General features: G+C 34.9%; 1 protein-coding gene across 5 annotated transcripts; it reads right to left on the bottom strand.

Annotated features, from left to right (window-relative positions):
* Positions 1-742: 742 nt before the first annotated feature.
* LOC137404098 (uncharacterized) lies at positions 743-26,418 on the bottom strand. Of its 5 annotated transcripts, none has more exons than XR_010979649.1 (5): positions 26,368-26,418; positions 22,362-22,495; positions 11,842-11,895; positions 10,451-10,546; positions 743-1,054 (listed from the first exon to the last, which is right to left on the bottom strand). XR_010979649.1 is itself a non-coding variant. In XM_068090251.1 (3 exons), exons 1-3 carry the CDS (start codon positions 26,095-26,097, stop codon positions 22,026-22,028), a joined length of 444 nt encoding a protein of 147 aa, XP_067946352.1. In that variant the 5' UTR covers positions 26,098-26,147; the 3' UTR covers positions 21,636-22,025. The 5 variants fall into 5 exon arrangements, 1 of the variants encoding a protein (XP_067946352.1); XR_010979648.1 differs by having other exon boundaries at positions 22,370-22,495; XR_010979650.1 differs by lacking the exons at positions 743-1,054; positions 10,451-10,546; positions 11,842-11,895 and adding an exon at positions 13,845-13,882 and having other exon boundaries at positions 22,370-22,495.
* Between the last annotated feature and the right edge of the window lie 38 nt (positions 26,419-26,456).

The raw sequence follows: 26,456 nt of genomic DNA, 5'->3' as shown, positions 1-26,456 counted from the left end.
CAATCTCTCTTTCACAATTATTATTGACAGCACAGCATACAATCTCTCTTTCACAATTATTATTGACAGCACAGCATACAGTCTCTCTTTCACAATTATTATTGACAGCACAGCATACAATCTCTCTTTCACAATTATTATTGACAGCACAGCATACAATCTCTCTTTCACAATTATTATTGACAGCACAGCATACAGTGCGTCTCTCTTTCACAATTATTATTGACAGCACAGCATACAATCTTTCTTTCACAATTATTATTGACAGCACAGCATACAGTGCGTCTCTCTTTCACAATTATTATTGACAGCACAGCATACAATCTCTCTTTCACAATTATTATTGACAGCACAGCATACAATCTCTCTTTCACAATTATTATTGACAGCACAGCATACAATCTCTCTTTCACAATTATTATTGACAGCACAGCATACAATCTCTCTTTCACAATTATTATTGACAGCACTGCATACAATCTCTCTTTCACAATTATTATTGACAGCACTGCATACAATCTCTCTTTCATAATTATTATTGACAGCACAGCATACAATCTCTCTTTCACAATTATTATTGACAGCACTGCATACAATCTCTCTTTCACAATTATTATTGACAGCACAGCATACAATATGATAATATCATTTTGTATATAGCTGATCAAATTCCTTGTCATCAATTATGCATCTTGAGCCAGGACCTGATGACTTTGACAACAGTGACATTGATGATAGTAAGTCTAGATAAATATAATTATTATTAGCAATAACCATACGAGAAATATGACCAAAATAATTTATCACTTTTTTAATAAATTATCATTACAACATTGTGTGGTTTTTATATACTAACTACACAATAATATATGTGGGATCCACTTATCAAATATAGTATACAAAAGAAAACACAAATTTGATGTCTAAAGGCACAAAACTTCTAGATTGATTCAAACTAAGGAATTATTGTCCAGCATTGATTGAGACGAACATCTATGTAGTTGTGCTATCAGTTAGTACCAAAAACCGTCCAGGAAGTCAACAGAGAACAGAACTGAAACAGAAATAAAAACAACATGTACCATTTACATGTATTATATATTCATGGCGGTAATGTAATATAGTTGTCTTATCTCACATGTTTAAGAATCTGGTGTTGGTTTATAGAAAGATAACCATAATTAAATTCAATTTTTTTAGTGTGGGGTAAGTATGAAATTTATCCAGCCGGGAGCAAGCAGCAAGGAGATATACTTTTGTCATCAAATGGGTACAGCTATGTCATCATAAAACTTACAAAAAAATGCATGGTAGAAAGACAGTCTATTGGATTTGTAGCAAACGAAAAGAATGCAGAGCCAAAGTTACCCAGAGTGACAATTTTGAATCTGCGTACAAGGTATCGGGCTTACACACGTGTCTGTCAAAAGAATACCTACTAGAGCGAACCGCTTTAATAACTAAGGTAAGAGAAGTATTGTTGGAGGCACTCAATCTCACTAATAATCCTCCAAACTTATTTAATGTAATGTTTGGCTGAAGCTTTAATGCTGAACCTGAAATGCTAGGCATGCTCTTTTTTTAGTACTATCTCAATTGTACACAACAATTTAAAAGAATCTGCGACAAAATGTACAAGCAGCAGCAGTCCTTGAAACAAAATTTAATTAGGATGGCCAATAAAATAAAAGAGAGATGCAGACCAAAACATCCAAAGTCAAAAGATTTCGAGACCTAGAATTTTATCATATATAATTTCAATAGAGAATTAAGATAACCGATCTTAATTAAAAACATTGATTATATTCTTATTGAGTGTACTGTTGCTTGGAAAAACTTAACTTCACTTGTGCTTTAACTTTGCAATAGAGGTTGGTAATCTAAACATCTTATATGGTAATCTAACAAATATCTAAACAGTATCTAGAATATTTTTAGCTCATACTTGATGCCATACCGAAAAGCTTCTTGCGGGTGGACATTCAAACTGATGGTGAAAGGCACCTAATATTTTTCATTGGCACTCAGCTAGATCAACTAAAAAACTCGAGAACTTTGTATTTAGATGGAACCTTCAAGTGTGTGAAAAGGCCTTCTGAGCAGCTGCTAACGATTAATGTCTTCATAAGACAGGGATGCTTCAAGAAACAAGTGCCATTTCTATACGTGTTATAACCAAAAAGAAGAAAAGTGGATTATGTTCAGGTAAAAATCTTTATAGAATACATTGCAAGAGCCAATTTTCACCCAACACTCTCTCTTTAAACGCCATCTCATTGTGTTATCTCCGCCATAATTTCTTTTCAAGTATTGAAAGACATTAAAGAACGACTAGCACCTGGTTTGGATGCCAAATATGAAATGGCTGACTATGAGTTGGGTAAGAAAATATTTTTAACACTAGTATCAGAAATGAACATTTAATTGCAAAGGCATTCATATTGAAATAGGTTATCGCCACATTGAAATAGTAAAATAGGTTTGCTATGTTCACCAAACTAAATTTGTCACAAGGTTAAGAGGTTATATCCCCTAATATTAATATATCATAATATCAAAATATTATGACACAATTTCAAATATTAAAAAAAAATTAAATTTTGTAAAACATTAAGCTGTCTCAGTATTGCCGTTGCATAACTGGACGTATCTGTGATTAGTACAATGATTTGGGTTTAGTCATATTGGACAATGGTTAGTCTCGATAGAAATAGATAGAACTAGCTGTGCCACCCGGCGTTGCCCGTGTAATAGAAGAGTCTTTGGACAGAAAATTGATTTGTATTTAACATATAACAACATTTGCCATTCTAACTTTCAAACTACATATCATGAGAGAAGTGTGTCCGTGTAGTTGAACTAAATTAAGAGAGAAATAAAAACAACTGTAAAGGTTTTAAAACTTTGTCAAACAACTGTACCTTTCAAGCTAGTGGCCTGGCATATTGCCAATGGAAACTCCACTAAGCTAGTTAATAAGGTTAGGCTTCCAATGACAGTAAGAATTCCATGAATTTCCATGAAATTCCATGAATTTGAGTCTTTATTGTTGTCAAGCTCAGCTATTCTAATAATAGCTATAGCCGGATTTCCAACAGACAGACATACAGACATACGGACTTTGAGAAATGTATATATAGATAAAGATAATATGTTTCTCTGTTTTAGCCCTGTGGAAAGCAGTCCGTGAAGTATTTGGGCGCTAGAGATGGAAGGTTGTCACTTCCACTTTTGCCAATCGATCCACCGGAATATGCAAAACTACGACTACCAATAAGCTATCGGAATAAGAATGGTAAAGTGAGAGAACTGGTCACAATGTTGTATGCCATAGCGCTTGTACCAGCCAACAGCGTAAAGGAGGTGTTTAATTATATATGTATTAGAGCAGAAAGAGACATAGAGAAGCAGGACTGACAATAATCAAGGGTGGAGTCCAAAAGACTGGTGTGTTTTTGGTTTGAAGATTAGAACCAACAACGACCTAGAAGGATGGCACAGAAAACTAAATGGGCTGCTACCACATTCACACCCTAGTATGTATTTACTTTTGTCCATCCTACATAGTGAGGCAGAAAGTATAAACTGTGTCGTACAAATGTTAGAAAATGAGCAGCAACTAAGAAAACGGACACAAAGCACAAAATATAGGAATAAAGAATTACAAAATTTATGGAACAGCTTGCAGAACAAAGCATATTCACTTTCAAAGTTTATCAAGGCAGCCCAAAATCAAACACCAACATTTGATAGATTTTGAGTGTGCTACTTTTACTGTATCTTGTTTTTTTTTCCAACATAGAATTTGATGACGTATAATGGCATTATACCGATTACATTATATTTTTAGCTATTTGTCATAGTATTAAAGCTGTTCTTAATATTATGAATTACGCCATAAATTGAATTTAACAGGTCATTTATTACTGAATAAACTATTTAAGAAATGAATTTTAGTAATTTTTATTTATTTTGAACGCTCTTACTACGATTTCATTCTACAAATTTGAGAATGGAATCTCAACAATTATACTAGAAATTCCACTGTCATACAGCCCACGACCAAAGTTATATTGGAAAAAAGAAAGGGTACTAATGGTTGAGAAATGCAATATTAGCAGTCAAATGGCACTGCAGTGCTATAGGATAACTTCAATGGTAGCTGTAATGTACTGGGTGTGGGTGTTATTATATACAACAAACAACAATAATGAAAGTAAAGATTATATGTTTATATCTCTCCTCCTGCAATAGGAGGAATGCAATATTGGCCAATATTAGAAGTAGAATGCACTGATATTATTAGAATAACCAAGATTATTAATATAGTAATAATATAAAACCAATGCACAATTTGGTTTACATTTCAAAACGTCATAGCTAGCAATATCAAAAAGTGATATTTATTATATAGATTTTTAGAAAATCTATTTAAAAAAGTGTTTGGTCATGACAAACAGCAATAATGAAAGGAAAAGATTATATGTTTACATCTCTCCCCCTGCAATAGGAGAAGTGCAATATTAGAAGTAAAATGCACTGATATTATTAGAATAACCAATATTATTAATATAGTACTACAGTAATAATAGAAAACCAATGAACAATTTTGTTTACATTTAAAAACGTCATAGCTAACAATATCAAGAAGTATCAAAAAGAATATCCAAACTTAGTAATAGTAATACAGTAATAACAGACCTGCCAACCCAAGAGTGGGGCCATGCGTGAGATTTGGTTTTGGGGCAATTGATGTATCAATGATAGTATATATAAAATTGGGGCAAAAACCGCACGCATTTCTCAAGCATTTTCATTTTTTCTTTGGGGTGATTGCGTGAGTCTCACGCCCAATGCGTGAGAGTTGGCAGGTATGAGTAATAATAGAAAACCAATGCGCAATTTTGTTTACATTTCAAAACGTCATAGCTAACAATATCAAGAAGTATCAAGAAGAATATCCAAACTTATAATTAAATATCGTAATCTCATAAAAATCGTTAGAAAAAAATATCATCGTCATATCCTTTACTTACACTGCGTTGAACATCAGTTAGAATACCAAAGTAATCAAATGTGTCTGAAATGTCAGTTAATTTGAAATCGGCAAAAATGAAACGACTTCAGTACTCCTACGTTAATCACCGAAACCTTCGACAATGCTATAGACTGGTGAAAAGTGCACGTTATTTTTTTGTGAAATGCGCACAATTTAATCGTTCTATTCTTTGTCGCTTGGCGTTGCAATTTCCGGTCTTAACTTTTATAAAAGTGAGGCTTGACAAGTTTTAATTACGATTTTCGTCCAAATAAATCTGTCTATTTGTGTATAATCCGATCAGATGGGTAAGTTTAAAGATAATAACGACGGTTTACAAAGACTTGGTAACATATTCAAATAGGTTTGTATGTGTTTTGTATCGTTATTATGCTTTAATGACTCTACAAAACGATGGTTAAATTTGTTGATGAATAAATTTCGGAAATTGTGTGCACATGTGCATTTATCATAAATCTCCCAACCAATCGCTTCGCTCTGTTTGGTCGTGGGATAAACAAATATTCCAGAGGCTGTTAAGCTACCAAAAACCTAAAAGCGTTACTTTGTAAAATTGCAACAATAATTTTTTGGAGAAATAGCTAACAATGAATCAATGCACTTCTATAAATATTAATTATGCAATTACAAGCATACTTACACAATGTGCATGCGGTATGCACATACATATATGCAATTGATTCGGACGATTGCACAACTATACTGATGAATAATTCCGCAAGCTCAGAAAGTATATGGAAATTATACCACAATTGCACATGTCAGGTCATTTTAATTAATCGCTTTCGTCTCCAAATAGAGCATTAGAGAGATATCTTCATTTAAAACATGAGAAGATAACTCTTAGTTTATATTATGTATTGAGCTTTGGAATTTAACAACAGGTTGGAGGTAAAACGTGTTGGGAAGGGATTAAATGAGAGAGTAGGAAAAATGTGAGTTAATTGTTAAGGGTCCTCACTAAAGGAATGTCTTTTTTATGTTTGTGTTAATGGTACCTTTGGTACTTTTGTAGCGTGTACAGTATAGGTGGGTATTAGAGTAAAAATCTACAGGGATTGCAATTTCTTCAGTAATGATTTTATGTTTTAGGTTTTAGTCAGCAGTTCTTCGACGCTCTGCAAGAGTGGCCCATAATTTCTCAGACATGAGGTCAGAAATCATGTCATTTCTGTTAAGGTCAAACGCCCACCTGTGAGTTAATTGTTAAGGGTCCTCACTAAAGGAATGTCTTTTTTATGTTTGTGTTAATGGTACCTTTGGTACTTTTGTAGCGTGTACAGTATAGGTGGGTATTAGAGTAAAAATCTACAGGGATTGCAATTTCTTCAGTAATGATTTTATGTTTTAGGTTTTAGTCAGCAGTTCTTCGACGCTCTGCAAGAGTGGCCCATAATTTCTCAGACATGAGGTCAGAAATCATGTCATTTCTGTTAAGGTCAAACGCCCACCTAAAAGTTTTCCTATTCACTCATTCGAGAGAGTTAATGTGCTTTGATAAAAATGGCGACTAAACAGTTGAGGTATTTTCAAGGACTGGGCGGCAGATGGTTCTAAAAGAAAGGGTTTTTGTTTTGGGTGGGCAACTTCTAAAGGACCTCATCAGCATATATAGAGTAAATAAAGACTTAGTTATGGTCTTTTCTATGTGGAGGTTAAAATTGAGTTTGTTGCCAATGATAATTCTAAGGTATTTAAGGTGAGTGACAAATGTTAGCTGTTGGCCTTTTCAAGTTGGCATACTCAAGTTATTTTCTATCTGACACCCACACTTGTATATGTCTTTTTAGCAAGCAGGTATGCTTCAAAATGTCAATGATAGAATCAAGCGCCACATTCATCTTATGGTGTCCCAAGGAGTTAATTTTATACCAGAGATGAGGCCACACATACTGGAATATCTTAAAACCATGTTCAATGATGCCCTTCCTGATAGATCTAATAGCAGAATTTGGCCTACAGATCGTGACATTGCCAATCACATGCATTCTGCATTCTCTTCCATGATGTTAGTATTGAATTTCATTAGTATTTACTCCACAGCTGAGATTCTCATTGGGTGTTTGCATTGAATTTTCATGACAATGCTTAAAAGCCACATAATCGATAATTTTTCTTTTGTATTTGCTAACGATCGAATTAATTTGTGCTGAAAATAGCCAGGCTTTATATATGTATGTAAATTTTTACCAGTTGCCATCATTGTTATAGGGGTAGCAGCAGTGACCAAGATAACTGCGCCACACTAGTAGAAGGCTGGTCAAAGAGACATCTTGACGATCGATTTTATTTCAGGCCGTATGTACGAGATGCACAGCGCTTTCTGTTTGTGCACCAGATCAGCGATCAGCATCATCAACTGAAGCGCTAGGGTGACAAGCTATGTTGCTTGGATGCAACATATAAAACAACAAAGTTTGCTGTATATTTCTTCTTCGTCGTGGAGACCAATGCTGGCTACCAGGTAATAAAAGTCATATAAATGTAAATGTTGAAATGGGGATCATGTAGGTGACGGATCCTATTAAAGTCTTGTTTCTCCTGATGGTTCTCCAGTGTCTACAGCCAGATTTCCACCTTTTATTGCAGCATTTCACGCGCAGAAAAGCATATCACTGGCATGTGTGACAAAAGCGGCGCCACTCTTTTTTGTGATGTTATGTAATTGTGCCAAAATTGATGTGTTATTACATGCTCACTAATTGAATATCTTCAACAATGAAGGAAGCTTTTCAATTGTATACAGGTTGCCACTCCATTCATAACGATGGATGAGACCAGAGAAGCCATTCAGGAAGCTTTGAGTAAGAAATGGAATCCATTGTGGTCGCCAAGATCGTGGATCATAGATTACGCCTAGGCAGAAAATGGGCAGGCAGAAATTATGTTTACGCACATGTAGTAGAATGCCAAATCTACTTTTTTTATGCACATAAAAAACATCTACTTTTAAAATGCACATATTTTTAGTAGAATGCCAAATCGGGCTATGTCATTGTTTTGCCATATACTATTATAGGTCTGAAACTCACTGATATAACATCACATTTTGTAAAACGAAATCAAAAACTGTTGAAGTAAATAATAAAAATGACTCTCACAGGCCCTGGTAACCGTAATCTTGTATAGCTGGGAAAACCAGGTCAGGTTTGGTATCGATAGCCTGTCTGGCTTGGCACATAATCGTGAAACTCTGCAACCATTTTGCACAAATTTGAGACTGTTTTCCATGGCAACATTCTCTGTTTCTATACAGATAACCTGGATTGAATGGACATGAATGTTGTGTATACTGATAGGTGTCATGGAGAACCCGACGTCAGATTTGCATTAAATGCAATAGACATTTCAAGCTTCTGATATATGCTACTGAACTTTTTTAGAAAGCAAAGTTTTATTATGTGCTTTCCATCGTGAGCAGGCCTGGGACAGACAGTTAAAAAAAAAGAAAACAAAATCGGAGAAGAGGAATGGCAGATCATACTCGCCTCACTAAGGAGAATCACTGAGTCTGGGTTTGTCTCCTCTACTCCTAAGTTCACATTAGTTCTGCAATGTGAACCTGCATTCTAATTAAATAATAGCAGTGTATTTAGTTCAGGCTTATGTCCTTGTGTGCTCTTCTGTGTAAAAGTATACAAGAATTGATTCTAGTGCATCTAGTTGTTTTTTTTTTCCATATTTTCAGAACGGAGGAGGAATATGTGTCATCAAAGGCAGCTTTAGAGGGATCTGATTGGTGGGGAAATTCTAAATTCCTCAAGATACGAGAGTACTTCCTAAACCAGTGGATGAGTGAGGATATGCCCAAGGTAGAAATATAGAGAGAAAATTTAAAATTCAGATTATTCGTTTGTATCAGTAATGGACAGTATTTATTAATGTATTTGTATCAGTTTTTTGTATCAGTTCATTTATGCATTATTTTAGAAAGGTGTGGAGTGTTATAGGCGTGATGGATTCCTGTTTAGTGTACGCATCAACGGCATCGAACGCATCAACAGACGTTTCAAGCAGAACTTTTTACGCTACAAGACTAACAATGGTCTTGCCAGGGTGCTCCACATAATCGTGACTCAATTCACACCCTTTCTCTTCAACAGGTACGACACTCAAAATTAAAATCATTTGGTGTTATGTTGGATTTTTTTAGAGTTGGACTTTGCAAGCATATCACTTTTATAGGCACAGGTTCATCTTTAATTGTTCAGGTAAGACGGGGTGTTTGTGTGTGTTTCTGTCATAACTTTAAGTTTTCTACTAATTTGCGCACCTAACCAAAGTAATGGCGTAGCATCTTTCTAGCTTTAAAACCTTAACAATGGCTTATTTTACGTGTAACCGTAATCTATAACATTCGCTAATACATAAACATGTACATCAGTGCAATGTAGAATTAGTCATTTTTTGCATCAATATATGGTTGGCCAGAGTTTTTTTCGTGAGTAAAACATGTGCACCAAATAGTTTGCAATCACAATAGCCTAGTCAAATGATTGGTAAGACAAAATTTTACAACTAAATGGATCACCACATTGTAATTGAATTGATTTAGGTATGCCTTTTAATTTTCAGCGTTCTGCAATGCCATTTAATATTTGTCTTTAGCTATCGTGTCGTTAACGACATGTGTTCTGGAGTGAGAAGAAGATACAGTGCTGCTGTGCCGAATATATGCGCGACAGACCTAAAGATATGGTACAGAAATGCGAAGTTCAAAGAATTGCAGGGGAACTGATAGATGTTTCAAAGGTGAAACAGTTAGGTGATGATTTATATGAGGTCCAGGCGGAATCGAGTTCTTTTCCGTATAGAGTTTTTCTCAACCCGATGTGCACTCACATGGACTTTCAAAGACATTTATACCCGTGCAAACATATTTACGCTGTCTTGAGTATATATAAGAAGAGTTTTACTGATCTGCCAAGGAAGTACACTGACAGTCCATGGTTCAAGTTAGATCATCATGTGATGTCAGTCTCAGTTATTAATGACAGTCGCCAGTCCATCACTTCGGTCTGTTCAGATCCTGGCCAAGGTGATTATTTTGGAACTCTTGTGCCAGATCCAAACATTGGAAACGAAAATAATATCTCTCAGCCACTAAACCCATTTCCAAAAAAAATGAAAATGGTAACCACCACAGCAAACAACTGTAGAGATATGCTCAAAGAATTGTCATCTCTTACTTATCTAATTACTGATATACCTCTGCTTCATGGCCTGGAAGACAAATTGCGCCAGGCGGTATCCCAGATCAAAAGTCACATAGAGACATCTTTATCAGGCATTGGTAGGAAACCTGAGACAAAAACGGCTGGCAGATACAAACCTCAGAAAAAGCAAGGCAACAAAAGAAGTGAGATGAAACCACTCCCTAAACGTGCTTACCCCAATAATTATATGCATCGTGTTGAGAAGGTGGCAGACTGCAAACGCTCTTGTCCAGTAAATATTGCTGTTATGTCACGGGCTCACCAGATTCTTCTAAAGGCAAAGAAGCAGTCTTTCCTTAATTTGTGCAGTAAAAGGTTCACTGAGAGGTCAAAAGGTCACAGCTAGGTAAGCAAAATGTTTCTGTGTTAAATTTGTGTGATTTAAGCGAAATGTATTTGTATGGTTTAAATCTGTTAAGAATTAAATTTCCATGTTGCAAATTTTAACAGTAAGTACATTCACTTTGTCATCATATCTTATGGTTGTATGACACATAAAGAAATTTCATGAAATTATCCTATGTCACGAATTCTTTTTAAAATATGTCAGATCATTATATTTCATGATTATACGCTGCGCTGTCAAATCTTATGGCAATCTGATACGTCAAGAAATTTCATGAGATTAACATTGGTCATGAATTCTTATTGAAATATGTCAGATCATGAAATTCCTGATAATCCTCATTTTTGACAAATCTTATGGTAGTCTGACTTACCAAGAAAGTTCATTAAATTACGTTTGGTCACAAAATCTTATTAAACCTTTTCGGGGTAGAATACTTCATCATAAAACGCTTTCACAGGTCCACCGGAACAGATTCATGTACATCTAAAGTTTAAAAGGCAAACTGAAGTTCTTCAAACTGACAGTATGAAAACAATTCTTCCATTGTTGTCAAATCTTATGATAATCTGTCATGTTAACAAATTTCATGAAATTATGGTTGGTCATCAATTCCTATTAAATTATGTCAGATATTGATATTTCATGATTATACGCTGCGCTGTCAAATCTTATGGCAATCTGACATGTCAAGAAAATTCATGAAATTACCGTTGGCCAATTACCGTTGGCCATGTATGATTTTTATTAAAATCTGTCAGATCATGATATTTCATGATAATCCGCTTTCTCGACAAATCTTATGGTAGCCTTACGTACCAAGAAAGTTCATGAAATTATGCTTGGTCACAAATTCTTATTAAAATATTTAAGGGTAAAATACTTCATCATAAACTGCTTTCACCCGTCCACCGGAACAGATTCACGTACAGCTAATGTTCTATTGAGTACAGTCTTTCATACTGTAAAACATCTCCAAATATATGGTCTACCGAAACTTGTTGTCCTGATCAAACTATTCATACACATGTCATATGCAGATCTTTTCTGCTTCGTTAAGCGCCGCGTAATAAGTTTATAAAATATATATTTTGTTGATGTAACAAAATTATGATAAAATTAATCCCATGATGAACTTTTACCGCTGATTATATGAAATAGAGATATTTTGACAGCATCACGTCACATCAACTTTAGATCACAACCTCAGAAAGACATACCTTGATTGTTGATTTCGACTTGGAAATCGCCAGTTTTATGCCAAGATCTACCACCTAAAATAAGTAGAATAAAATCTAAAACTTAGTGTGGACCAATATTTCGAAGGAAAATTACAATTAAAAAATTTAACAGACTGCACTAGAAGACTCTGGCGCAACACAGACTGTCATCAAGAACATAGTTGCTTATAAAACGTCTGTCTAGGATCTATTTTTAGCAGCGTAACATTTTATTAAGGGCAATAAACCTTTTTTGTATTTTTTCAATGTATTGTTTTTATCATTCTTTTATATATATACCTTATATTTCTAGTATCTAGAAGAAATCTGGGCATTTCCAATACCACCAAAATACCTGTAACCATTCTTTGATGCCAGTAATCATTATTTATTTTCAAAAAGAAGAGTTTTGACTCCAAGCATGCAACACGATGCTGGTCCCACAACGCTGCTTATTTTAGAAATGCAAAAAAAAAAAATATTGACCGCTAGAGCAGGACGACTAACACTGATGTCAAAGGTTTATTTTAAAAGCTATACAAAACTATTTTCTTATGTCCATGGTACTACCGATTACATATAATCGTCAATACAGCTACAGTGCTACACATTTTTCAAACCGAGTTAGGAACTGAACTGCGAGCCAGAAACTAGGTAACAAATATTTTTTCGATCTGACATTGACAGAGCGATAGCGAAGGCAAACTGAGGACCTACGCTCCGTATTAAAAAAAGTAGATAGTTATGTTTACGAGCTAAATGAGTGAATTGGCTAAACACGCATCGCGCAAAGAAAATTTTATAGCCGTATTTCTACTCGCCTTTTAATGGCAAGTACTTACTGCATGACAACAATATTTCCGGTAGGTATAGTGAATAAAGTATGGGATGTTTAACCTATCTATTGAATTTAAGACTCGTTATATCCCACTATCGTGAATCCTTGCCAAAAAATGACACAAAAATTCTCTGTGGTCCCAGGCTACGAAATTTGCAGCGTTAATCACAGCGCTACAAACCACGCGTGTGAGTTGCCGATTCAAACTACCCTGTTCATAAAAACCGTGTGTCTTTGGGCGTATATATCTTCATAGTAAATGAGGATTTTCATGCTGCCACGTTTATTCGAGATATATCGATATAGGTACATGTATATTATTTTCGTAGTTTTGTTATTCTTGGGAGGAGGACACGAATGATAAATCTATTGCTTTCGTTTTGTTGTATTATGTCTGTTTTCGATTATTCACAATTTATACTGTCAGAGCGAAAAATATATTTTTCTTCTCCGCTTGTTTTCTAGACCCTCTTTGATGGAGAAGGGCACTCCTTCATGGTCTGTATTTTTCATGCCAATAACATACTTTTAGAAACAACTCATTTGTAGTTGATCACTGGAGAAATTAGCATCATGATTGAAAGTTTACCATATGTTCACATAACCATAAAAACTCACTTTGTAAAAACACAAAGGTTATATAATATTTTATCATCCACATATTTTTATTAGCGCATTTATTACGTATCACCATTTCATGTTTTCTTCAATGACGATAAGCTGTTCTCTGAGTATAGCTTCTCCGGAAAACAATATATGCCTACGTTTCTCTCTTGAGCATCGAACACTGACGAACATGGTTTGCATGTGTGGTGTGGTTCTTAACAAAAGTTGAAGGTATATGGGGTAGTTTTACAGTTATCGCTATTGGGAAATATTGAAATGATATCTGGTTATACCGATGCTATGTCTGACATCTATGCTGAAAATTTAAACTTTGCAGATGGAGACGCAGTAAGAATACTATCCATAGGAAGATGATGCATTCTATTCTCAAGATGGTCTCGGGGCAAAAGATGGTCATATTTGCATTAAGATGGTTGGCATATGCTAGCACATACCTGCTAAGGAAGCCTCTTGGGCTGGTAAGGATTTGACACTAGCAGCATGTTATCCAGGTCAACTTGTATACAATCGATGGTATGACAGTTCTCGTCAATTTTGGTTTTGGTGGGAAGTTTCAGACCATAGAGTAATCTCCCCCTAGAGTAATAACTGTGCATTCAACAACACTAGCGTTTCCGGTGCCAAGAAGGAGCGTTTAGGCCACGCCCCTTTTTGTGCTAGTCAATCGTAGTAATTGACAGAACGATAACATCAGCCATGAGAAAGATCATGAATTTCCACAGTTAAGATAGTAATTATTGCTCATATTAAAGAAATGATGATTATAGTTTATTACTCTAATATATGCTTATTATTTAAAGCAATTCAATACCTACATGCCTTGCAAAGGCACTGAATAGATAGTGTTAAGTAAGTGAGTTAATGCAATCAGTTACTCCAATGATATACAGCCCCCACACAGGGGGGTTGTATATCATTGGTTACTCATAGATAAGATAGATAGTCATACTGGGGTTGTATTAAATTAGTGTGATGGGAAGCTAATCGACTGCCATCAACTGAAAGTATTGACATTGTATGGTGATAGAGTGATTCATTGACCCACAGTCCACAAACAGCCCTTGCATGTAATATTAGATTTCAATACATATCAATCAAATACATAGACTAGCTTGAAACAAAGATGTCCACTAGTTAGTGGACATCTTTGCGTAATGTAAGCAAGCAAAAAGCTTGAAAGAGTGGCAAATGTTGTTATATGTTAGATAAAAATAAATTATACTTAATTATACTAAATTATAATTATTTAAAAATAAAATAGACTTTTTTATTACTTTATCAATTAAATAATTTTTTATTGTAATCATAGCTAAGCTGATTATATTTAGCTATTACTTGCTAATTATTTTACATTTAAACACATTTACAGTTTTTTTTTCCTAATTCATTTCAACAAAACACTTCTTTCATGATATGAAATTTAAAAGTTGTAGTTTTTTGAAAAAGCTTGAAAACCTTTACGGTTGTTTTCTTTTTCCTCTCAATTCATTTGAACTGCTTAAAAATATTTTCTCATTATATGAAGGTTAAAAGTTAGAATGGTAAATGTTATATAAAAATAAATTTTCTGTCCAAAGACCTTTTTATTACTCGGGAAACTCGGGTAGTACAGCTCATAGTTGATGGCAGTCGACTAGCTTCCCATCACACTAATGTAATACAACCCCAATATGACTATCTATCTTATCTATGAGTAACTGATTGCATTAACTCACTTTCTTAACACTATCTATTCAGTGCCTTTACAAGTCATGTAGGTATCAGGGATTACGTGTATGTCACAATTTCCATTTCCATAAAATTTCCATAATTTATTTCCATATTAATTCCATTTCCATAACATTTCCTTACTTCATTTCTATATTATTTCCATTTCCATAACATTTCCATAATTCATTTCCATATTATTTCCATTTCAATAAAATTTCCATAATTCATTTCCATATTAATTCCATTTCCATAACATTTCCATAATTCATTTCCATTTCTATAACATTTCCCTACTTCAATTCTATATTATTTCCATTTCCATAACATTTCCATATTCTTTCCATTTCAATAACATTTCCATATTTCTAAAATAAAATTTCCATATCCATTTCCCTAAAATTATGGAAATATTTATGTTTATGGAAACAATGATATACAGGGGGCTGTATATTATTGGCTGTATGTCATTGCTGTATGGGGCTGTGGGGGGCTGTATATCATTGATGGAAATGGATATAAAAAGTAAACATTTCCATAATATGTTTAGCGATCCCTGGTAGGTATTGAATTGCTTTAAATAATAAACATATATTAGAGTAATAAACTATAATCATCATTTCTTTAATATGAGCATTAATTACTATCTTAACTGGAAATTCATGATCCTTGTTTAACCCTTCTCATGGCTGATGTTATTGATCTAGTCAATCACTATGACTGACTAGCACAAAAAAGAGGCGTGGCCTAAACGCTCCTTGTTGGCACCGGAAACGCTCGTGTAGTTATCACTCTAGGGGGAGATAACTCTATGTTTCAGCCTCATGCTGTAAATTGCTGCATACCGAAGATTCTATGTCTTGATTATTCTACCAGTTATGATCGGGCATAAAGTTTAATAGTAATATGTACAATGCTGGACGAGCTGTGAGAGAAACTAGATAGCAAAACGCTTGGTACGCTCGGCACTTTTGTGATGCTAATATAACCTAAACATTAAGTTTAGCTGAAATTAGTTTAGCTCACTAAGTTCACACTTTAAAATATATGTGATATATTTTATATATATATTACAATGTGATATAAATATCACATTGTAATCTTACACTAAACTTAATCCTAATTTTGTTTTCGTTGTAATTTTTTATTCTTCTGACTTGGCGCTTTTCCATTCGCATTCGCTATAACTTTTAGAGGACCTTTTTAAAACTTCAAACATATAATGAGAAAGACCGAGCAATTCTGTTCTTGGAAGCGGCCTCTTTGTAATTTAGCAGCCACATCGAGAACCGTCTGAGCCGTCTCATACGCTTGTATCTCATATTTTTGAAATATCCAACCAGTCATCTGGAGAGGGGCGGTGCTTTCCCGCGGCTCCTCCTGAACTGTTGGTACACTTGAGCAATTGTAAGTTAATAGAAAATTAACTGACCAATCAAAAGATACATGAAATTCATTTCGATAGAACTGCTCTTTAGTATTTGGTAAAATGATGCACAGTTTTTTGGCTGTAATAAACATGAACCTGCATTACTTGCAGATTGCATATTATATAGGTGTGTGCTTGGAAACTCAATAAATATTTTATGGGTGTGGATACTGAATATGCTATAATATGATTATAAATTCCTGGTAATAACTGTTAGATATAATCGTGCAGATAGGGGTTCTTGTCATTCCTAAGTCAAGCTCAATGTGCAAATACTGTTTCTTAGTACCTGAATTTGTTTTAGATTTATTCTCACAAACGAGTCTTGTCTCAATAAATGGCTCAAAGCTGTGTCCAGAAAAGAATGACTTCCACGCACCGCAAAATCTGTTATGAACATTTTCGATTCGAGCACTGACCAGTGCACTGCATCAGGAGGTAAATCGATGCCTAGTCAGAAAGGCGATGGTCGAAACCACGGTTGCCAACAAATTACAAGTTGAATTCCCAGACTTTGTCACAATTGAAGACTATTATGTATACACTTCGCGAAAAACATTCTGTTGGTATAAACTACCAATCTCGGCTGACCATTCATATCACTGGTGATGTGTTTAGCTCATGTCCTTTGAAATTTTGTTTGAATTTTAGATCGTGACAATTACAAAGCATAATGTTCATATGCTATACTAGATTTTGTGTGAATATTCTGTGTATTTATAACCAAATGTATATGATTATGAAATTTTAATAGTTGTTGCGAAATTTTAAGTTATCAGTCCAAACTCCGGTGAAATTCTAATTGGCATTTTTTTGTTCATACATGTTATACGTGTAGGTGTTATTATTGAAATATAAATGAGTCAGCTTTATATAAAGGAAAATAATACATAGTGCTAAAAGACTGTAAATGATATGTGAATAGCTTTACACAATCGGCTATCTAACTTTTTCTATTTTTTGTCAGTTACATCACCACCCCTACATACTAGTTTCCTTATTTACCGCAAACAATGTAAAAGCTCAATTATGTTCAAAGTGTTCATGTGAGTTGTTATACATTTTTAGGCGTCTTTTAACTTTCATTTTTAACTTTATGCTGAGACAGTTTTTTAAAATAAGAAATATAAAAGTGATGTTGGTGTGAGTGTACTCTATACCAAATGTTGGTGTGAGTGTACTCTATACCGAATGTTGGTATGAGTGTACTCTATACCGAATGTTGGTGTGAGTGTACTCTATAAAGTAATGTTGGTGTGAGTGTACTCTATAAAGTAATGTTGGTGTGAGTGTACTCTATAAAGTAATGTTGGTGTGGGTGTAATCTATACCGAATGTTGGTGTGAGTGTACTCTATAAAGTAATGTTGGTGTGAGTGTACTCTATAAAGTAATGTTGGTATGAGTGTACTCTATAAAGTAATGTTGGTGTGAGTGTACTCTATAAAGTAATGTTGGTGTGAGTGTACTCTATAAAGTAATGTTGGTGTGAGTGTACTCTATAAAGTAATGTTGGTGTGAGTGTACTCTATAAAGTAATGTTGGTGTGAGTGTACTCTATAAAGTAATGTTGGTATGAGTGTACTCTATAAAGTGATGTTGGTGTGAGTGTACTCTATACCAAATGTTGGTGTGAGTGTACTCTATACCGAATGTTGGTGTGAGTGTACTCTATACCGAATGTTGGTGTGAGTGTACTCTATAAAGTAATGTTGGTGTGGGTGTACTCTATAAAGTAATGTTGGTGTGAGTGTACTCTATAAAGTAATGTTGGTGTGGGTGTAATCTATACCGAATGTTGGTGTGAGTGTACTCTATAAAGTAATGTTGGTGTGAGTGTACTCTATAAAGTAATGTTGGTATGAGTGTACTCTATAAAGTAATGTTGGTGTGAGTGTACTCTATAAAGTAATGTTGGTGTGAGTGTACTCTATAAAGTAATGTTGGTGTGAGTGTACTCTATAAAGTAATGTTGGTGTGAGTGTACTCTATAAAGTAATGTTGGTGTGAGTGTACTCTATAAAGTAATGTTGGTATGAGTGTACTCTATAAAGTAATGTTGGTGTGAGTGTACTCTATAAAGTAATGTTGGTGTGAGTGTACTCTATACCGAATGTTGGTGTGAGTGTACTCTATAAAGTAATGTTGGTGTGAATGTACTCTATAAAGTAATGTTGGTGTGAGTGTACTCTATAAAGTAATGTTGGTGTGAATGTACTCTATAAAGTAATGTTGGTGTGAGTGTACTCTATGAAGTAATGTTGGTGTGAGTGTACTCTATAAAGTAATGTTGGTGTGAGTGTACTCTATAAAGTAATGTTGGTGTGAGTGTACTCTATAAAGTAATGTTGGTGTGAGTGTACTCTATAAAGTAATGTTGGTGTGAGTGTACTCTATAAAGTAATGTTGGTGTGAGTGTACTCTATAAAGTAATGTTGGTGTGAGTGTACTCTATAAAGTAATGTTGGTGTGAGTGTACTCTATAAAGTAATGTTGGTGTGAGTGTACTCTATAAAGTAATGTTGGTGTGAGTGTACTCTATAAAGTAATGTTGGTGTGAGTGTACTCTATAAAGTAATGTTGGTGTGAGTGTACTCTATAAAGTAATGTTGGTGTGAGTGTACTCTATAAAGTAATGTTGGTGTGAGTGTACTCTATAAAGTAATGTTGGTGTGAGTGTACTCTATAAAGTAATGTTGGTGTGAGTGTACTCTATAAAGTAATGTTGGTGTGAGTGTACTCTATAAAGTAATGTTGGTGTGAGTGTACTTTATAAAGTAATGTTGGTGTGAGTGTACTCTATAAAGTAATGTTGGTGTGAATGTACTCTATAAAGTAATGTTGGTGTGAGTGTACTCTATAAAGTAATGTTGGTGTGAGTGTACTTTATAAAGTAATGTTGGTGTGAGTGTACTCTATAAAGTAATGTTGGTGTGAATGTACTCTATAAAGTAATGTTGGTGTGAGTGTACTCTATAAAGTAATGTTGGTGTGAGTGTACTCTATAAAGTAATGTTGGTGTGAGTGTACTCTATACTGAATGTTGGTGTGAGTGTACTCTATAAAGTAATGTTGGTGTGAATGTACTCTATAAAGTAATGTTGGTGTGAGTGTACTCTATAAAGTAATGTTGGTGTGAGTGTACTCTATAAAGTAATGTTGGTGTGAATGTACTCTATAAAGTAATGTTGGTGTGAGTGTACTCTATAAAGTAATGTTGGTGTGAGTGTACTCTATAAAGTAATGTTGGTGTGAATGTACTCTATAAAGTAATGTTGGTGTGAGTGTACTCTATAAAGTAATGTTGGTGTGAGTGTACTCTATAAAGTAATGTTGGTGTGAGTGTACTCTATAAAGTAATGTTGGTGTGAGTGTACTCTATACCGAATGTTGGTGTGAGTGTACTCTATAAAGTAATGTTGGTGTGAATGTACTCTATAAAGTAATGTTGGTGTGAGTGTACTCTATAAAGTAATGTTGGTGTGAGTGTACTCTATAAAGTAATGTTGGTGTGAATGTACTCTATAAAGTAATGTTGGTGTGAGTGTACTCTATAAAGTAATGTTGGTGTGAGTGTACTCTATAAAGTAATGTTGGTGTGAGTGTACTCTATAAAGTAATGTTGGTGTGAGTGTACTCTATACCGAATGCCGGGTCTTATTAATGAAGTGTTTTGAGCTTCAAAATAAAGATAGCATCTAGAATACAAACATATGTAGTAAATGAATGTCTATACGGTACCAGCAAAAGCACACAAATCCTGATATTGTATATGTGAGATATGATTTATCAGTAATCAGCATCAATAGTTAGTTACTAGCAGTAATAATACAATAATTTTTTAATGAAAAGCCAGAACAGATTTGATTAAAAGTTGTCTTCTCTTTTGGATAAACAACCCTTTGAAAAGATGACAGCTAATATTCATGGAGGAAAAACAACTGTAAAAGTTTGTGCAGCAAATAGAGGTTGCATGCACTTGATTTTTGTGCTTATCTTGTAGTAAAATCATAGCTTTAGCTACAGAAACCGCCAAATTAATCTTCCTCTCAATTTGAAGTACACGTAGTTGCTACAACGTTCTTATTATCAATGCTCGCGTATATTTATTATTTAACGTTCCTACCTGACAACGTCAGCTGCGACAAAGACTTTCGATAAAAACAGCCCCATGATTGGCCGGCAAACGGTAACACTAATAATATAAAATTTCCCGCCTGAAACGTCAGCTGGGAAATAGACTTTCGATAGAAACTCCCCAAGTTTTGAGCCACTGCCATTATACCTTATCTCTGACAGGGGGGTCAGATGTAAAAAAGATAACGATTTGTGAGTTTCTAGCCCGCAGTTCCTAACTCGGTTGCGGAATGTACACAGAAATAAATTTTGGTGCCTACAATATAATTGCATGTTGACAAGGTCGTTTCTATGGAACTACAAAACTGCTAATGCTAGTTGCTACTGCGTAGCTGTAGTAGGCTGTTGTTGTAAATGTTTTAGTATACTCTTGAATAGAGCTTGTATATTGATACTATTATTATTAAAAACTATTACGTATGTACTACATTACAAAACGATTATTTTATATGAATACAGCAGATTTTAGCTTGCCTACCAAACAGTTATACTTTTTCCTCTAATTACAATGCAAATTAGTACCTGACTTGGCAGCAAGTGTCAGCCTGGCTACAAAGCAGTTATATTTTTAACAAATACATGTTACACCCTTGCTCGGCAGCAATTATCAGCCTGGCCACAAAACAGTTATATTTTTAGCAAATACATGTTACACCCTAACTTGGCAGCAATTATTAGCCTAGCTACAAAACAGTTATGTTTTTATTTAACTCCACATTAGAACCTGATTTTTCAGCGGGTATTAGCCTGGCTACGAAGCAGTTATATTTCTATTAAATACATGTTAGAACCTGACTTTTTAGCAATTATCAGCTTAGCTACAAAACAGTTATATTTCTAACCAATACATGTTGGACCCTGACTTGGCAGCAATTATCAGCTTAGCCACAAAAACAGTTATCTTATTTGAACTTCATGGACTTGAACAGCAAGTATTAGCCTGGCTACATAAAAGTTTTATGATTTCGTACAAACTAAAGCTTGGAGTTATGAGAAGGTATTATCATTGTATGCTGTATGTAAAAGTTATATATTATTTAGATTTACATAGCATCTCTCAACAAAACATAATATGCAGTAAAATGAATAAATAGAAAAACCGTTTAAAACGTTAAATACACGAAGTTGCAAAATTGTATAAAGAAAAAGTACACACTGAGTACAGTTGAGTACACACTGCCTTGATGCATATTCCACTAATGCAAACAAACTACATGTAACTAGAAATTATACAGGATGGCTAAACTATATAAATGTATGCAACATAAAAGTTAATAAAACGGTAGTTACTACTGGATCAGGACATCAAATAGTTATTAACGTGACAGGTAATACACTATAATAGTCCAATGTGAACAAACAATAAAATTGCGTTTTAAAACATGTTGAAGATATGCCAGTTATCGGCATACATGTGTACATTAGAAACCATAACAGGAAAACATGTTTAGCTATGCGTAATGGATTTTTCCATACCATAATATACTGGAGATGGCCTACTATTGTCATCTTCTGGAGTCAACTTCTTACACCATGACTCGTAAGCTTCTGGTACAGCTGGACTCAGTCTAATAAGTTGCCGACTAATGACTTGATAGTCAGCGTTACTCTCTTTAAGACAATATAAAATGGTCTCATTTACCATCTGAATACCATCATACACTCCAGATATATGTTTCTGTCGACGATACTCATAATCATCGGCTGGAACTATATTAAAAACACCATAACTAGTATAGTGTGTTTTATAGCGCTTCAAGTAATTAATTTTATAATACATCACCTGGGTACCTAATGAGACAGCAGGAAATTTCACAGAGTTTTTTGTAAGCTCCTTGCCATTCCAGTTGGTAGCTTCACAATCTCCAGTTGTCGCGAAACAGTTCACTGCTCTTTCTCTTGTGGATTCTTCCTTGGCTATTACACAAATAAAAAAATAGAAACCTTTACAGACTACTTCACAAAGTTTTGATCTAGTTAAGAACATGCATAAGACATATACAAAGCAGGTAACGTCTGTAGATACCAACGCAATACTATTTAATATATATCAGAATAGTATTCTCATGCTCTAGATTGGTGAACACAGTAAAATAATCAGCCAATGCTATATCGATATTGATATCGGCCAATGCTCGACCATCTTCCTAACATAAATACAGACAACTGGTTAAAAGCGAAATTCAATGCAAAAATTTTGTCCAATATCACTAGTTTCGACTAAACCACCTGAGTTTTTGACCAATAGCCTAAATTCTCGACCAAAGCTATACTTTTCGACGAGAGGTTTCAATTTCGACAAATAATCTTTTTATGAAGCGTCATCGACTTGATGCAGAGCCATTGAGTGTAAGAGTTATGCCATGCTATTAACGCAAAAAGTTGATCACGTGACCGTATGGTTGCCATCTTAGTTCCACTTATTGTACTCAAAGTAATATACGATATTTATTATAATTATCACTTTGATTGTACTGTTCTATTATATATATAGGATATATTCTATTATATATATTAGGATTTCAGTTGTTATTGTGGAAGTTAAGGGCTGTTAGTTCACTCAGCCTCATCTGAACCTAATTTTTTTATGATGATTGGAAGGCTAAGTTTTTGTTGAACCAAGTCTGAAATGTTAGCAATCACGCTTTTATTCTTGTTATTTTAGACATGTTACAAATTGATTAGTTTAGTAAAGTTTATTAAACAACTATTGCTATGTTTGCAGGGCTGGCAAGAAGGTGGAAACAGGTAGTAGCTTACTACTTTACAGGTGATTCTGTGCGAGGAGCTGTTTACAAGCCGATCATCTTGGACATTATTAGCCATGCTGAGAGCATTGGGTTACATGTGGTATCTGTTACCTCATATATGGGTCCCTCTATTCGAGCTATATGAGCGGCCTTTGGTATTATTGTTAACAAGTTTTGTAAACCTTGCACAAGTGTTACGCATCCTAGTGATGCTAGCAAACATCTATATTTTCATGCAGATGTTCCGCATCTTACCAAAAACCTGAAAGTATTTTTGCTCAGTTATGGATCATTCAAGTCTCCTTCAGATATTGTTCAGAAGTAGAATTTGCCTTCTGATTGTGTCTCTATGAGGTAAAAAGGTTGATTAATTACCAATGCAACAACGGGGTGAGGTTTGCTCCTAACCTTTCTGAATCTGCTCTAAAGCCTAGTCACTTTGAAAAAATGGAAGTGTACAATGCATTGAAGTTCTTCAGTCATAGTGTATCTTGTGCATTGAAACTCATGGTTGAATATTCAAAGAGCCCAGACTCTGAGCTTAATGTTCTCTATGTAGAAGGTGAGGTAGAGGAGTGTGAGTCAACAGCATGGTTCATAGAAAAATGTAACAAGTGGTTTGACTATGTGTCGAGTAGGCAACCAGTAATGGCTATATCTAGCAATAATATGGAGGCGTACAACTTAGCTGTAGAGTCACTTAAAAAGTTCATTGTAGTTATTCAAGGTTTGAAGGTAGGTGCAAGTGATTGGAAACCCGTGCAGACTGGTGTGATTCTGTCCACAGCATCTATACTTGACATGTGTGAGGGATTACTCCCGTCTCACAACTTCCTTCTCACTTCAAGATTCACTCAAGATTGTCTTGAGAATCTATTTAGCTCAGTTAGGATCAAGGCTCCGGCTCCAACACCACTTGAGTTTAGAAATAGTTTGAAAATTATTATGACGGCTCATTTTTTGAAAGTCCCTCAAACAGGTAGTTATGATATTGATGAAAGTGACTATCTTGGTAACCTATTAAGTTCAGATACTGAGCCCGAACCAGCTGTCGAGCAGACAACATCACAATACATGATGTCATTGTTTTTAAAATCGAACATTTCTTATGATGAGAAAATTTCTCTCTACTGCGTTTCAGGCTACAGTTTAAAGTCTCATAAAAAGCGAAAAATGGTTTGCCAAACAGGTTTTTAATCTGCATCAACTTCGGATGCATTAGATGGGGTCAGTAAGTTGGTTCAACTTAAGGACTATAAAACTGGGGCTTTATGCCGTGTTGCTGAACCTGTATATAATGCTATGCTCAAATGGGAAAAAATCTTCAGGGCTAACAAGCAACACATAGAAACATTCGAAGAACTCTGATCGATGGCTGTGGTAGGGTTGCCAGCATAGAGGACATTGTGCTCGAGTGTCATAACTTACCATCTAAGTTGCTTAGCACTTTTATAGACACTAGGCTTGGGTTTTTTTGCAAAAACCAAACAAAAAAACTAGGTAAAAGTCAAACTGTAGGATCTACCAAGGAGAGCCGCTCTACATTCATAAAGTCAATGGCCAAAAAGGCAAAGTAATCATCTATATGCATAGACATATAAACCTAGATTGGCCAATAACAGCCATTCCCATTGGTTGCCTTGCCAGACTTAAATAGCATGATGTTACGTCATTGTATTGTACCTAATGCTTGGCTGCACTGTTGTTTACAATGGAGCTAATGAGGAGAAGGTGACAAAATCACATTTATTTTCACATAAAAACCTTCTTGGATACATAATCCAGCGAACCAAAGCAATTCTGTGATAATATCTGATAACCACCATAGATTAAAACTATAAAAGTTAGGAAATGTTGCACACAAATCATGAGCCATCAGGGCTTTATTTGCCACCCCCTCTCCTATCCCCCTTCTCTCTTTTCCCCTTCCCCTAAGAAGAAGGGGAAGGAGAGAAGGGGAAAAGGAAAGAGGGGGGGGGCGGGCAAATAGACCACCCACCCACCCGAAGAGCCAGACCCTGGCTAGGTGAAAGACTAATATCATGCTGAACTAAACATGACTAAGTATGATGAGCCTGTGAAGTAATTTCATTGTAAACAACAGTGCAGTCAAGCGTTAGGTACAATACAATGACGTAACGTCATGCTATTTAAGTCTGACAGGCTTTTTCCCTATTGGCCAATCTAGGTTTATATATCTATGTCCATATGTTTACTTCCGTTCATGTTTACTAACTTAGTGTCTGTAGCAGCCCTACTAATAGGCGCTTACTGCTAAAAAACCTGTATTAATATTAATTGTATATGTATGTTTCTAGCAACTTCATTAAATCGACTGTATATATTATATACTTGATATATTTGGCCTTATTTGGTGCATTTGAATATATATAATTATGTTGTTTGCAAACACTTGCCCAACCACATGACGTATATCTATTTAATTTTACTGCATTTAAATATGTGTGTGTACATATGCATTCTATTTGCAAATATATGGGTAAAAACCTCAACTCAGAGTTTTTATGGATTTGTGCTCTCCTTTTTGCTTGATCAGCGGCAATAAGGCAGTCAAACATACTACCTCATGTCAAAGCGAGCACAAGGAGAAGTATCATAACTGAAGTATTATTAACTGAAGTATTATTAACTGAAGTATCATATGTTAGCGAGTATTGCCTGTCATGCAAGCTTACAGGCCAATAATCACTTACGTGGCTTTTTATTGGCTAGCAAAAACCATTGCCTATAACAATGAAATGAAACCATGAAACCAAAGCAAAGTGGAACTAAGACGGCGCCCGTAAATTGCTGGTGGCATAACTCTTACACGCAATGGCTCTAGAGATGGCTGAATTTAAAATCAGTGATGTGCCAAGGTAAAAGTACCAAAATCTATTTTTAACTTTGAACATGCTAAACTAGTAAAAATATCTGCTAAAATTTTGTTTTTTAGTTCATTTAACATAGTATTATGCATTATCAACCATATAAAACATTCTTAAAATTATGTGTTTGCTTTCACTTTAATCCACTGACCTCTGTTACGGTTGTATAGGTCAGTGCTTTAATCGTAAACTCAGTTTTAACCTAGACCTTTCGGCAAATAGACTAAATGCACTAATATA

Source organism: Watersipora subatra, chromosome 9, assembly GCF_963576615.1.
Source record: "Watersipora subatra chromosome 9, tzWatSuba1.1, whole genome shotgun sequence".
Lineage (NCBI taxonomy): Eukaryota > Metazoa > Bryozoa > Gymnolaemata > Cheilostomatida > Watersiporidae > Watersipora > Watersipora subatra.
This window is presented reverse-complemented; position numbering and strand designations above follow the sequence as displayed.